The sequence below is a fragment of the Musa acuminata genome, chromosome BXJ3-4 (genome assembly GCF_036884655.1).
Source record: "Musa acuminata AAA Group cultivar baxijiao chromosome BXJ3-4, Cavendish_Baxijiao_AAA, whole genome shotgun sequence".
Classification (NCBI taxonomy): domain Eukaryota; kingdom Viridiplantae; phylum Streptophyta; class Magnoliopsida; order Zingiberales; family Musaceae; genus Musa; species Musa acuminata.
The window spans coordinates 35,201,275-35,215,002 of NC_088352.1; the positions used below are offsets into that span (position 1 = coordinate 35,201,275).

Consider the following 13,728-nt stretch of genomic DNA (forward strand, 5'->3'; position numbering starts at 1 on the left):
ACCAAGAAAATTGGGCATGCCTTGGTGCTGTTTGGTGTGTTGCTTCTTTATAAAGTGTGCTGTTAGTTTATGGTTTGCGTTTGACCTGTAAAAGACTGCCAGTCTGTTGCTTAATTGTGATTTGCATTGCTTTTGTCTCCGTTGAAGTTCTTTGTTTTGCGTTTATGTTTCTGTTATAGCCATCTTATCCTGAAGCTTTCATGCAGGTTCGTTGTGGAGATCATGAGATTGAATAGAAGATAGATGAAAAGATTGACCAGTTCATTGGTTGGGTAGAGAAACATCCAAACAGAAAATGCCAGGTTTATGCTTTTATATTATCAGATACCTATCAGTACTTACGGTTCACAGATGATGCTAGGACTTTATTTTCATTTTTTTTAGGCTGATACGTTCATGAAATTTTTGCTGGTGCAGGTATGCTTATCTTTTTACGAGGTCAAAAACAAGCATGCAACATGGTTTGGGAACAAAATTGAGCGCCTTTATTGGGAGCAGTGGTATATCAATTTACATGTGTCAAACCCTAAATCTCATGGTAAATCTCATTATACCAAAGCACCCGTAAGCACTGGAGGTAGTAAGGCTCTTTCTCTGAATTTGCCAATTTTATCATTATTTTATTATTTGATAATCTAACCTTCTATATATCTTATGATCTTAGAAAATGCATCTGAAGAGAGCAGTTCGAGACATGCTGCCTTAGAGTCATCATTATGTGAAGTCTTGTTTCAAATTATAAGATTTGCTGATGAGAAAAAAGACCACATTCCAACTGTACAAAACTCTGAGATTATATCATTTCCATTTGGGATCTCAACTCCAAGGTTGCTTTGTCCGGACACCATTCTCTATGTCCTAGTAGCCACAATGCTTGATTTAGTGCATTAAGTGAATTAGATTCTACACAACTCGATCTCCAGGTAACACCTTTTCTCGACATGTTCGACAGTTCATCAGACTCCTCTTTTGGTTGGCATGCTGATGTGCTTAAGAGGATGCTGCAGACTGGACATCCTTCCATGCTCAGTTGACTTTAAAATTATGCAGGCGTAAGTTGCATACAGTCATCCTTTCATTTCTAAAAATGTTTATTCATGCTACAGAAACCATTGCTGCTTAAAATGTCATGGTAAATTAATATCAACTACTTCTCTGAACCAGGTTTATACTCGGTGGTGAATGAAGCTGAAGAGAAGGGGCATTTTGTCCATTGATCTTGTACATAACCCTTGGACAGGCCTATTAAATCCTCATCATTTGTTGCAGTTTCCTGAACTACATCTAAGGCATCATGGCAGACTACAATTGCCCCTGCACTTCAGTGTGAGTATCAATGCCAACTTATAATGTGGCTAACAAGTTATATCATGATATGCACTACATACTTTTGCTCAAATGTTCATTCGTCTGTCTCGGTTGCTCGCAGTGTTTCATATTGCTCTTTAACTTGTTTCATCTGCAAGTTTAAGTATGACTTTTCGTGCACCAAATAGGGTTCTTTAACTGGCCATGTTATGTGCTTCTATTCTGTCGCTGAACTTGCATCAGGTCTGCAACCTGTAATTTTCATATTCTACAATTGAGTATTGGCTAGTGATCAACACTCCTGCAGTGGTAGATGACAGTAATCTACAATAAACATAGCTCATTCTTGGCATGTACGAATTTGAATATTTTATTGGATCTAGTAAAAATCATCTCATTGGAGATATATACAAGATAGCTGTTGCTGTTCACTTGGTTGGGCAGCTAAAGGCATCCTAGGTGAATCCCTTGGGTCCCTCCGCCATGTGGGATCTGCTGCACTATCTGAGCACACATAAAACTAATGTATGTTACTTTAAAATGTACTATTTATCCATATTGAAGTGAAACAAAAGAGAGTGAGTAATTTGTCACTTAGATGTATCCATATGTAACGAATGAAAACATTTGTTCTAATGTCCATCGGATGAATCTTCTTCTAGTTTAGTGATTGCATTAGAATGTTTTGCATTACCCAAAACTTGGTCACGGGTACTGCCAATACTTTCTGGTTCGATCAGTGCAATCCTTTCTCTTGCATCTTCATCATCAAAGTAGGGAAAAGAATACCCAAGATGCCATTGAATGACATGACTGGATTCAGTTCCCCATTCATGCTAAATGGGATATGACTCTCTGGAGTTCAACTTGTCTCCCATCAAAGATAGAATCTTCTTCTCTTTGCTCTATCTTTCTCCCCAGTATCCCTGTCAAGCTTGACCAGTCCCAGAATAGAGAAGGCCAAACACAAACACAGAGAACATATCCCTCCTTCCCTGCCATGACCTCCAGTATGTGTTCCCTTCACCGCAAGCCACACGGATCAACTGTGAGCAATATGCCTGAGCTATAGCATCTACACCTCTTGTAACATGAACTATTTCTTCAACAATTTTCCTGTCTCAAATGTCATTCCAGAAAGGGTAGAACTTGCAATGGTCCACCATCATGGGGTGCAAACTAGTCAGCAGAGGTGGTATTTAACATGTGCCCTAAAATGGAAGCCATCACCTCCCAGCTCACTCCTTGTTTGTGAAGATAAGATCAGAACATATTCTGCAGGCAGGATGGGGCCGAGAACACAAGCATTTAGCTTGAACAGTGTGCCAGCTCTGATACAAGAGTTGGAGATATCAGGTTGTCCACTTCCAACCCATTTCCTGGGGCCTGGATACCCTACACGGTTGTGATAGATAAATAGTCATGTATAGCACAAATCGTATGAACGGCGACGGGGAAGAAATCATATGGTTATATCTCGGCACCGGACACGGATTTGTGGTGGGTTTTTGGGGATTCATAGGCCTTTTATCCTTCAAAACATCTTGGAGGCTTGCGTTCTTTCGTTCCATGGATAAGGTGCTGTCGAGATTATCCATAGGGTAGAAGAGGTGAACCTCCACGTCTCAAATGTTCTTACCACATACTGAAGCAAGCAGTCACTATGGAAACAAATCGATATACTTACGAAAAGAAAGGAAAAGAGAAGAGAAGATGGACACACAATAACAGAACTCCAGCAAGCATAGAAGAAGGATTTGCTTCCACAAAAGGCATCAAGTATGGAATGTGCATAATTCTTCCGACAAAACAAGTTTAAAATGTCAAGAAAGATTCTCTCTTTGATAGGCAGCAACACTTTCAAGTCAAGCAATAATAAAGGTCATCCTCAAGATTTTCCACTACATCAACTAAATAAATAGTGAGCAATGCAGACTATGTATTCTGTGATTAGAGCCTCCCACAATCTGTTGGTATTGAATACTTCTACTGCAGAAACGATGTAATCTGTGCAGAAGATTTACATAATGGTGCACAAACAAGAATCCAAATACTCATCCTCAGAGTCGCTTGAATCACTGTAAATAATCCAGGAAAAAATTATAAGTATATATATACCAAAGATATGAAAATTAATTCTTACTTTGACAAGCCTTTGAAATTAATTTCCACAACAAGTTGTAAAAGAAGATAACAAAAAACAAATGTCTCTATTGGCATGTAATATCAAAATATTTAGAATGATTATTTTATAATCCAAAAGTATCTACTTCAATCCAATTTGTTACACAGCCACATAGACCCTTTACGATACACTTAAAGAGCTACATTTTTTCTTAAACAAAATCCAGTCTCTCTTTAAACACATACTACCCATATGATTATAATTAATAGCAGTTTATAATCAATCCTTAGGCACTTCCACCGCAATTCCTTTAGAGATGTCTACTTTCCAAAACCAAAACCGTGTCCTCTAACAGACCATCTATCACATGTAGCTCTACGCTAAAAGGGAACTAGACCAGTTTTCCATCTAAATAAATCTTAGTCATGTAACCCGCTTGGATTTTCATAATCAACAACAACAAAGATATTGTTTGCAGTGATAGGGCATCAGCAACACGGTTACTTTCCAAGTATTCAGCTCTGTTTAGTGTAAACTCTGTTTGAATTTGTTAGCATAATTTCTTGTAACATATACTTGTTCGTAACAGGTTAACTAATGAAGAGGCATTCAGGCTACATTTGGAATATTATATTTTTAATATGCATCTTGAAAAAGAAACTTGAATGAATGTGCAATTATGGAATGCTTTGAGTGCTTGATAACAATAGATGAAAATTATATTTTAAATTTACATTGACGTAAGTGTTATTTATTAAAATTATGTTTCAAAAGCATGTTGAATATTATATAATAAATTGATCCCATTTAATATTCTTTAATATTTATTCAAAAGTAAATATATATATTTTTATTTAAATAAACATATATATGTGTGAGTAATCTTTTAAAAAATATATATTGCCTAGATATATAACAAATAAAAATATAATCATATAAATAAATAAATAATATTTAGAAATAAATTAAAAATTACCTTATAAAAGACATAAATCATATTAGTTTCTCACTAAATCATATTGGTAATGTTATAATTTTAGATAATATCATAAGATATTTTAAAATTTTAAAAAAATACATTAGCATCCTACAAATGCTAAAATGTTAATGTTAACTTGAGATAGCACCCTTTGAGTATTTGTAATGTAGCATCCAAACCAAATAAAATTTGAAAATAATTTATCAAATATTAATTCTCATTTGAAATATGTATTGGACCCTCAATACACATCTCAAATGTGTTCCCAAATACACCATAAATAATACAGTCATCAAGTCCAAGGAAAATACTTATAAAATACTAATCTCGCTCATAGAAGCACATATACTAAATTTTGGCCAAAAAAAAGTAAAGCAACTGCATAACACAAAGATTTATATACACAATAACCTATGGCACTAAATTATGAAAAAGAAAAGTAAATCAACTGCATAACAAAAAGATTAGTCACCTGCATAAATCAGTGATATAAAAAAGAGAACAGAAGAACAATGATGCCACCAAACAATTATAAAGATCAGTGCTCCATGTATGAAGTAAACCATAGATGGCTAGCATGGCAACAATTTGGTAGATTTCCTCTAACAGAGATGGCTAGTTCGTCTATTTCAACCATATAAGAAAAGAAATCAGAAAGAAAGATTAAATAAGCCTTTGAAAAAGTAGGAATGCCTGGTACAGGGAGTTGGGATTGACCTGGGCTGGAATTCCAAAATCTCTACCAGATTGTCGCCTTTGCAATCATTCCACTGGACGTTCCTCGCCGAGTCCTTCTTCCCCCTACCGGTCGCCACTCCTCCACTCTCTTCTGCAGGCAAAAGAGATTCCTTCTCGGCTTCTGCCTCTTCTCTCCTGTTAGCACCCTTCACAGATTCCACCACAGCAGAGGGCCTATTCCTATTACAAACTTTACGGATCTTGCCACTCAAACTCATGTCTTTTTCACCGCAGATAAGAAACCGCAAGAAAGGGCACTCGAGAAACGTCTCATAGGAATTTTCGCCCTTCCAGAGACCACAAGAAAACCTAAATCTATCGAACCCAGTCCAACCAAAAGAAATCTTGAAATCTTGCCACTCAAACTCATGTCTTTTTCACCGCAGATAAGAAACCGCAAGAAAGGGCACTCGAGAAACGTCTCATAGGAATTTTCGCCCTTCCAGAGACCACAAGAAAACCTAAATCTATCGAACCCAGTCCAACCAAAAGAAATCTTGAAATCTTGCCACTCAAACTCATGTCTTTTTCACCGCAGATAAGAAACCGCAAGAAAGGGCACTCGAGAAACGTCTCATAGGAATTTTCGCCCTTCCAGAGACCACAAGAAAACCTAAATCTATCGAACCCAGTCCAACCAAAAGAAATCTTGAAATCTTTCCCAACCCAAATCGTGACTGCGATCAAAGATGTACCCAGGAAGAAAATCCCGCACCAAAAGCCGAAAATACAGCGCCTTATTTCCGAGCAAAACTCCACAGCGATATCCAAAATTAAGCCGAAAAGCCGATGGTAGTCGAGAGGAACATGCAATAACGGAAAGAAATCACAAGAAATCGTGCGACATAGAAGATGATCTGTTTTCTATGAGGAGAGATGCGAGGGGAATTGAGAGAGGAAGAAGGCGGGCTACGGAAAGCCGCACATCTTTATCGCCAAGAAAACTGAATCTTGGCCACCCCTGGATCTTACCCTTAATTTTATCCCGATTAATTCCCAGTCGGTAGATCCTGTAGGGCCTATGTACGTTACCAACAACTACACCGGTATCTGAAGGGGTAACGTGTTAACGGATAGAGAAGCGAAAAGGATCGAGGAGAGAGGCCAACTGCCGAACGGCCATAATCTTTGTGCCTATCTGCTAAATAATGGATCGGACGGCCCGAATCAAATTGGGCTTGGCCGACTCCAATTTAACCTGATCTTTCTCTCTCTCTCTCCGCCACCGACATGCTTCCGCCCAATACTCTCCGGTTTCTGCTGGCGTCGCGTCCATCATCTTCTTCCTCCGCCTCCACCTCTGCATATCTTTGTATCGCCACGGAGGATCTCATTCCTTTTCGTAATGAGCATGAGTTTGTGGGAAGTTGTCGAAACCCCCTATTTCATGTATGTACGCATGTGTCGTCGCACCGAAGCAGGTTCTTTAAATCGTTTTCCATACTGTTCTCCAATCCCATTTCATGATCTTTTTCGTTATTTAGCTATCTTCTTGATGATGCATTCGATGTATGCATATGCTTTTACTTTCCACCTTGATTAAAAGGAGCTCTTTTTAGTCAAAAGGTGTTCGCTTTTGTAAATTGGGGGACGATTTGCATATGGATTGATATCTCCATCGTTATGTTGATGACGTGTGTGTAAAGAAATCGAGGGGTATTGTAGGCTGAAGCAAGTTTTACAATTGTTGAAACTTCACACCGCGTGGAAACGTTTATTTAGAAATCCATAATTACATAGTCTTTCTTTTTTTTAATTGTGCTTTTCTCAATCATTTACATTTTATTGTAACATAGATCAAATCAACTATTTACAAGGAAAGTAAACAATTCTTGAGATATTACAGAAACCTTTGAGAAATCTTAAAATCATAAAGATAAACCTTCAATATTTATGAAATATTTTCATTCATCTGATAAAGAATTTTGCATATGTCATGAATACTCAAACAACATAGCCCAATATCTACACAACTGTTAAGGGACATCAACGTATAATATATGCAGAAAGATCGAATACTTGATGGTGCACTTTTCCAATAATAGATGGAGAGGCTGAGGCTCCACATACAACATATAAGAGTGGTATCCCTCAGCCGTCAATACATGATCTCTTATATTCTCCCAATAGCATATAAACAAAACTCAGAGTGTTATCCCTCTTCCGCCAATACATATTCCTTGTAACAACAAATGGAGTAGATGGAGGAACTATGAAGTCGTCATATCTGACAGTCCAATAATCACCCTACAAGTACTGGTTTGCTTGCCCTTTATAGAAAAACAATGTCCTCATCTGTATCATCATATTATCACATTCATTCATTCATACACACATTCTAAGAGACATTTAAATATATATTGAAAGTGTCAACATAGACCATACTTGGTATATGGCATGATAGATCCAGTCCAGTGGAATTTCTATACTATGATGGGTTGGTAGCCCCTTTGTCGAGGACACATAAAAATGTCCAATTTCAATCACTCTCCACAGCCACATGTACTTCATACATATAGTAAAATTCATGTCAAACATACACATCATAATATCGACATCGATTTCATTTAATGGTTAAAGTTAATGATTGATTAATCTTAAAATTCATAAAACAACATCATATAGAATCTCTTAAAATTCACTAGACCAAGAGATAAAGGGGTAACTAGCCCGCTAGTCCTAAGATTGGCCTAAACTCAAGCTGAACTGGCTTGGACTCAAGTTGAACTGGCTTGATACAACTAGAATGTATCTAGAATCACATAAAATCAACTTGAAGTTGTCTAGTTTCAAGTTAAGCTGACCTCAAATCAAGCTGAACAAGCCTGAATCGACTCGAGCCCATCTGGAATCATCCAAAACTGACCTGTATCAGATTTAAATCAGCTTAAATCACATTGAATCTACCGAACCAACTTAAATTGGCCTGGTTTGGGTTCAGCCTTATCGAGCGTCAAGCCACTCCAAGCTATTCAAGTCACTCTAGCCCATTGGACCATGTTGGGCCATTGAGCCACACCGACTTGGTGTCAGAGTCATGTCGGACCTGACCCAAGTCAGATCTAGTCTACCTCAATCGAGGGATCCAACCTATGTCAAATTTGGTCCAAGCCAATCTAGAGCTTGCCTTTGGATCCAACTGACTTGTTTGGGTCCAAAACCAACCTTGAACCGAATCCAACAATCATCCTAAATATTTTTTTTTTGTCAAAAAATCTAATTTATTACAGAAAGATATGAATATCAGTTAATATGGTTTGAAGACAAAAATCTTTAAATATGATATTTACTAACTTTTGTGTCATCATACAAAATTTCAAAAATCTTTCATTAAGATTAACAATGTAATCTAATACAATACAAGAAGATATGAATATTGTTAATATGGTTTTAAAACATTAACATCACAAGATATGGTTTATTATTTTTTATATCATGATACAAAATTTTAAATCAATTAAATTAACATTAACAATTCTATATTGAAAATATTAAATTAATGAATATTAAAATTTTATGGAATATTAATCAACTAAAACATCAATCAAGTATTTCAAAACTTAAAAACTAAAAGAAAAAATGTGGAGGACTTGCTTCTTCTGATAATGACTTCCACCTTCTCCTGCTTCACAATTCTCCCCTGCAGTTAGTCCCAAACTAAAGACGAAAAGGGAGGGTGAGATGAGGGAGAATGCTAAATAGTATGAGAAGATCTATTTCATATTAGTTTTAATTTTAAATATAGATTGAACAAATTTATTTGTATTAGAACTATGAAACAAAAAATGATTGATGGAATGACTTCCATATCAAGGTATAAATCCAAATAAGAAGTAAATAATAATTTGTGAGGTGTGTGTCAAATATAGTTTTTCGAGTTAGTGAAAGAAAAACAAAAGGGTATTACAACAATGATATAATACCATTTGGATTTCATTATATGCATTGCACTGCCAACAAGATTTGTTTCTTTCTCGTTGGCATCCCAAGGACTTCGAGTCTAATGGCAGTTGATATAGTGCTTAATACAACGAGGAAAAACTAGAAGCTGATCTAAGGATCATTGCCAACCCTCACTGCACTTGGCTGAACCATCTGCAAATAGTTACGCCATCCACATTTCTTGGACCAAATAATGAGACTGGATCTTCAAGGATAGATTAGAACCATCATTGACACAATACTAACAATGACAGTTGAGCATGTGCCACTTTTCTGAAAGCTTTATGTTGACAGTCAGACAGTTCAAAATAGTTAGAAGTCTACTGCATTTTATAATCTATGATTACCTGTAAAAAATCTTCCATATCATACTCATTCTGTTTGTTAAGAACAATTCCTCACTGCAAGGAATAGTTTCTTTAAGATATTGGAGATTGTACAACAGAAAAGAATAATGGTAGACAAGATCTTTAAGACACTGATTGTAAGTGAACTTCAGATCGAGACTGAACGGTCTCTATTGTTTCCAGTGATCCAGATACGGTTCAGCTGAAGCTCAAAATGTATTGGTTCATAAAGGGTATCACCTTGAGGCTAACATCATGAGAGAGCAGTGTTCACAGCAATGGGTTCATTCATATTTGCCTCTGAAAGTAGATTATGCATGCTGGTATTCATAAAATTAATCAGCCTTTACAGGCCATAGCTGTTTTGTTTTACCTGTAATCTGTCATTCCGTCTTATCCTTGTCATAGTGTGTTTGGAGAAGCATTTTGGGCTCCATAATTATATACTGATACCTCACGAGCAATCATAGCATACAAGGGCCACACAATCAAAGTTACAGCCCCACTCCAGTAAGCAGAAAATATCAGCTGTTCATAAGTGCTGTTTGAGAGTTTGACCTGAGTTCTAAAGCATGGAACTATTTCTTTTTCTTCAACACAATTTATGCCAGCATATACCTGAATCCTTTGTTTTCAAGATGAGATGCATCGACAGCCATTCCTTTTGCTCCTCCTACCCAAAGAAATCAAAGAATTGAACTCCAAGCCTTTTTTTTTTTGCTTAAAAATTAAAATGTAAAATTTCACTTGTTGATGGAGATCTGTGAGGGACTTACACACAACTTATTTGTTATAATGGTTTATTTGGGAAGCTGATGATGCTTAATCTAATTTTCTGTACTTCCTCAACAAAGGGATCTTTTGAACTCTAAGCCATTGCCGTCGAAACCGATGTAGTAGCCACTTTATTTTGATCCGATAGTGGAATTTCTTGATTTTGTTAGTTATGATTGTATACCTCTTTTTGAACATCTTTGATCTTGAGAAATTCATCAATTTCTTAACATTTTTGTGACCACCTGCATTGATGCACATAAGCAACGTTAAGAATGAGCTAAAAGGAATAAATATGATTACTTGGTCTTGTTTCATATGACTAGCAGAGAATTAACTTATGCTATTGTTGCCAATAACCAATGGTGGTCTTCGATGTGTAGCATAATACATGTTCTGCAAGAAGGTTTGTTGTAATAGTAATTATCTACACTAGATCCATTATCTCAAATAATGCATGTGTTGTAGAATGTGCATAAAAATGTAGTCCCTAATCTTATATCAAACTAGCTAGCTGATAATTGTGTACTATTCCACATTATATAAGATTCTTCGATGAACCAAATTACTGACTTTAAAAAATCATAAATGGAAGTATCCAAGTTTATGATTACCGATTTGATGTTTTTTGACATCTTCATCTCCTCTGATTCTTGCACTTCTTATTACCTGCAATTAGTAAGTATACAATTTAGCGTTGCACTGTCAGTAACTAGCCACTGCAAGTACTGGACGTAAGTTTCTGCATCTTGTAGGTTATTAGATGGTCATATTTATAAAATATTGAAATGTAGCATGAACCTAACACAAATCTTCATGGTAAGTGATCCTAACATGAATACTCATACTGCTAGTTATCAAATTTTTTACTGCATGACATACAACTTAAAACATTTAGATTTTTTCCTAGTAGATGTTGTTGAGCATAGGATCAGGGGATATTATTCGACCAACATTCAGTATTTTGAATATATACCACCCAGGATCTGAACTCAATCAAAGTGATGGTCAGGGACTCAGGGTATTGAATATATACCACATATCATTGAATAACTATCACAAATTTAGAAGTTTGTTCAAATCCAAGTTATTTTATGCCATTTCAATTTAATTTTTTTAGCTAATTTGGTGGTTTTTTTTCTAATGAATGGGAGGAAATGGTGATCAAATGTGGGAAAATATTGCAAAAATCAATGATATGAACACAAATGGGCATGAATAGAAGTCTAGTAAGGATATGACAATAAACACATGAACTATCAAGTTACTTCTTGCTATTAGTATTTCTTTCTTAAAGAAGTGTTTTCATGATAGCAGGATATCAACCTCAGTTAAGCTTTCCTGACGCTGCCTCATCTTTCTTTGGATAAAGCCTCTGGTGCACTGCTGAAATGTTGTATCAGGTTCTTGATCTAGGATCTGCCAATGGAACTAGATTTTCTTGCAATCACTCACCTTTACATGATACTTTACATAGGAAACGAAAGTCAGTAAATTCCAGACAGTATTGTCTGCCTTTGTACCTCTGATGTGTTGTGAGAAAATTTCTGCAAAATCCCCAGATAGACAATGTGTTATACCAACAGGTTATTAAACATTAAGTCTCATAAAAAAAAACCATGGTTGTTTCTTCAAGCAACAAATACTTATATAACTTGTTATTACTGAATTCCCCTGACGGTACGTGAACATATAATGTTTAGCATACTGTAACTGGAACAGAATGCTGCAGATTTGGAAACCCTTGTCCGCCAGATGCAAGTATCATTCATCAGCATGAGTTACACCATTTTTCTTACAGAAGGGCAGAAATGAACAAAAATGCTTTATACCTAGGGATACAAATCCTCCATTTGTTGTCAGATATTGGAATGGCTCTCCTCTCAACTCCAGAGGAGGGATTGGTGACCAGGTGCAACGTGGTGCTTTGTAGTGTGCTTCTAAATTGCTAACATCTACAAGTTCCTGCAATCCAGTTCCTCTACTTTCAGAATGACAAACATAGGTAAAGATAGGTTGTTGTCAGCATCATCTTGCTATGTCAGCAGCCTACCTGAAAGAATGATGTTGCCAAAATTACATCCGTATCATCTTTGAAGCGCATGGGATATATCACGGTTGTCTTCTCCAGCTGCATTATAAAGATGATGTTTTCGTTGTGACAACAGAGTGGCCTCATGAAAAACACAGAAAATGGAAGCCAAAGAAATTGTTAACGGAAATTTTGTATGCGAAATGGTCATTCACTGAGTGGTTTCTCATTTTCTGAATCATGACATTGATCTATTGATACCTTTTTCAATTGGCATGCTTAAGTTTATGTGATACTGTGTAAAAAGTCGAATCGTCTTGAAGTTTACGGAAATTTCATGCAAACATGGTAATGTTCTTGAAGTACCATTTTGATGACAAAGAAGGGCTCTTTCAGCTGATGGACAATCTTGATTGGGTTGCACATGCCATTGCCCATGTACCGGGGTTCAAGGTTCCACAACATGTCCTTCATTTGTGAACTCAGTATGACTGCGTGTAATGAGGAGATCTCGCTGATAGCCTTCATCCGATCTTCTGAAATAGTCTGGATGTCAGTTTCTATCGGGATGTCAGAATTTGTATATTAAGAAAAGCTTTGAAAGGTCAAGCAGATTGTTTCATCTACATTGATCTAAATCCTCACTGTCAAGGATAGGACCGAGCATTAAGAATTCTCCAGCCGCTGTTGTTTTGTGTTTATTGTTTATACAGAGGACAGGAGAATTCCATACCTTTTCTCTGTGGAAGTTCCGCAAAGTCGATTCTGAGAGTAAGCATATAACCTTGCTTCGAAGGTTCCACTACTTCTGCAGAATCAAGATATACCCTTTTGACATCTTGTAGGGCACAGTCAGGTAGACAATCTGAAGAGAACTCTGGAGAAAGTGGTGGCATCCATGTGGACAAGTTAACAATTTGTGGACTTGATGCCGATGCCTAGTCACAGCTATTGACAGTGTCAAAACCAGGATAAAAGAACGGCGTATGCTTACTATGCTAAGGCTACAAGAATCAGAATTCCATTGCAGTGTTTGATGTTGTGGGATCAAGAAAACATGATCCCGCAAACCAATTATATGCAGAGTGGCAAAAGCACCTGGATATTGTATCGAACTGAGCCATATTCATATAGGTTATGATCGAAGTCTGTTAAGCTTTCACCACTAGCAAGAAAGAAGATAAAGAGGATGTAAGTGACCAAAGCAGTTGGAAGCTGAACATGCATGTTTACTCGATTAGAGTCTGCTTGAATGAAGAGAAGCTCCATGAAGGTGGGACTAGGTTTCAGAAAAGCCATACCTCTGCAACTTGTTCAGGATTTCCACCAGTGCAGGTGACACCCTGTTGAAGAATGCCATATCTGTGGGTTGAAAGTCATGAAGAGAGTATATGATGGTATATATGTGGATGAATGGTCCTTGTTGCTTTGCATGCAAGCCTTAATTTCAAGAACAAGCTGATGAAGAGGCAGGTGAGAGCAA

At 36.8% G+C, this 13,728-nt stretch overlaps 1 protein-coding gene, 1 long non-coding RNA gene and 1 pseudogene across 9 annotated transcripts; 1 reads left to right on the forward strand and 2 right to left on the reverse strand.

Annotated features, from left to right (window-relative positions):
- Positions 1-16: 16 nt before the first annotated feature.
- On the forward strand, positions 17-1,700 carry LOC135636408 (autophagy-related protein 101-like; annotated as a pseudogene).
- A 1,388-nt stretch (positions 1,701-3,088) lies between these two features.
- Positions 3,089-6,538, reverse strand: LOC108953435 (uncharacterized). The gene is made up of 2 exons (XR_010495567.1): positions 5,130-6,538; positions 3,089-3,386 (listed from the first exon to the last, which is right to left on the reverse strand). It is a non-coding gene; the product is annotated as an uncharacterized LOC108953435 (long non-coding RNA).
- Positions 6,539-7,071: 533 nt separating this feature from the next.
- LOC103979923 (actin-related protein 2/3 complex subunit 2B) lies at positions 7,072-13,728 on the reverse strand. Of its 8 annotated transcripts, none has more exons than XM_065146079.1 (11): positions 13,547-13,728; positions 13,344-13,410; positions 12,979-13,183; positions 12,612-12,781; positions 12,267-12,344; positions 12,046-12,178; positions 11,669-11,760; positions 11,540-11,599; positions 10,828-10,882; positions 10,216-10,458; positions 7,072-10,112 (listed from the first exon to the last, which is right to left on the reverse strand). In XM_065146079.1, exons 1-10 carry the CDS (start codon positions 13,603-13,605, stop codon positions 10,262-10,264), a joined length of 1,116 nt encoding a protein of 371 aa, XP_065002151.1. In that variant the 5' UTR covers positions 13,606-13,728; the 3' UTR covers positions 7,072-10,112; positions 10,216-10,261. The 8 variants fall into 8 exon arrangements, with proteins under 8 accessions (XP_065002151.1, XP_065002154.1, XP_065002150.1 ...); XM_065146082.1 differs by having other exon boundaries at positions 12,979-13,193; positions 13,547-13,614; XM_018829188.2 differs by having other exon boundaries at positions 7,073-10,112; positions 11,540-11,596.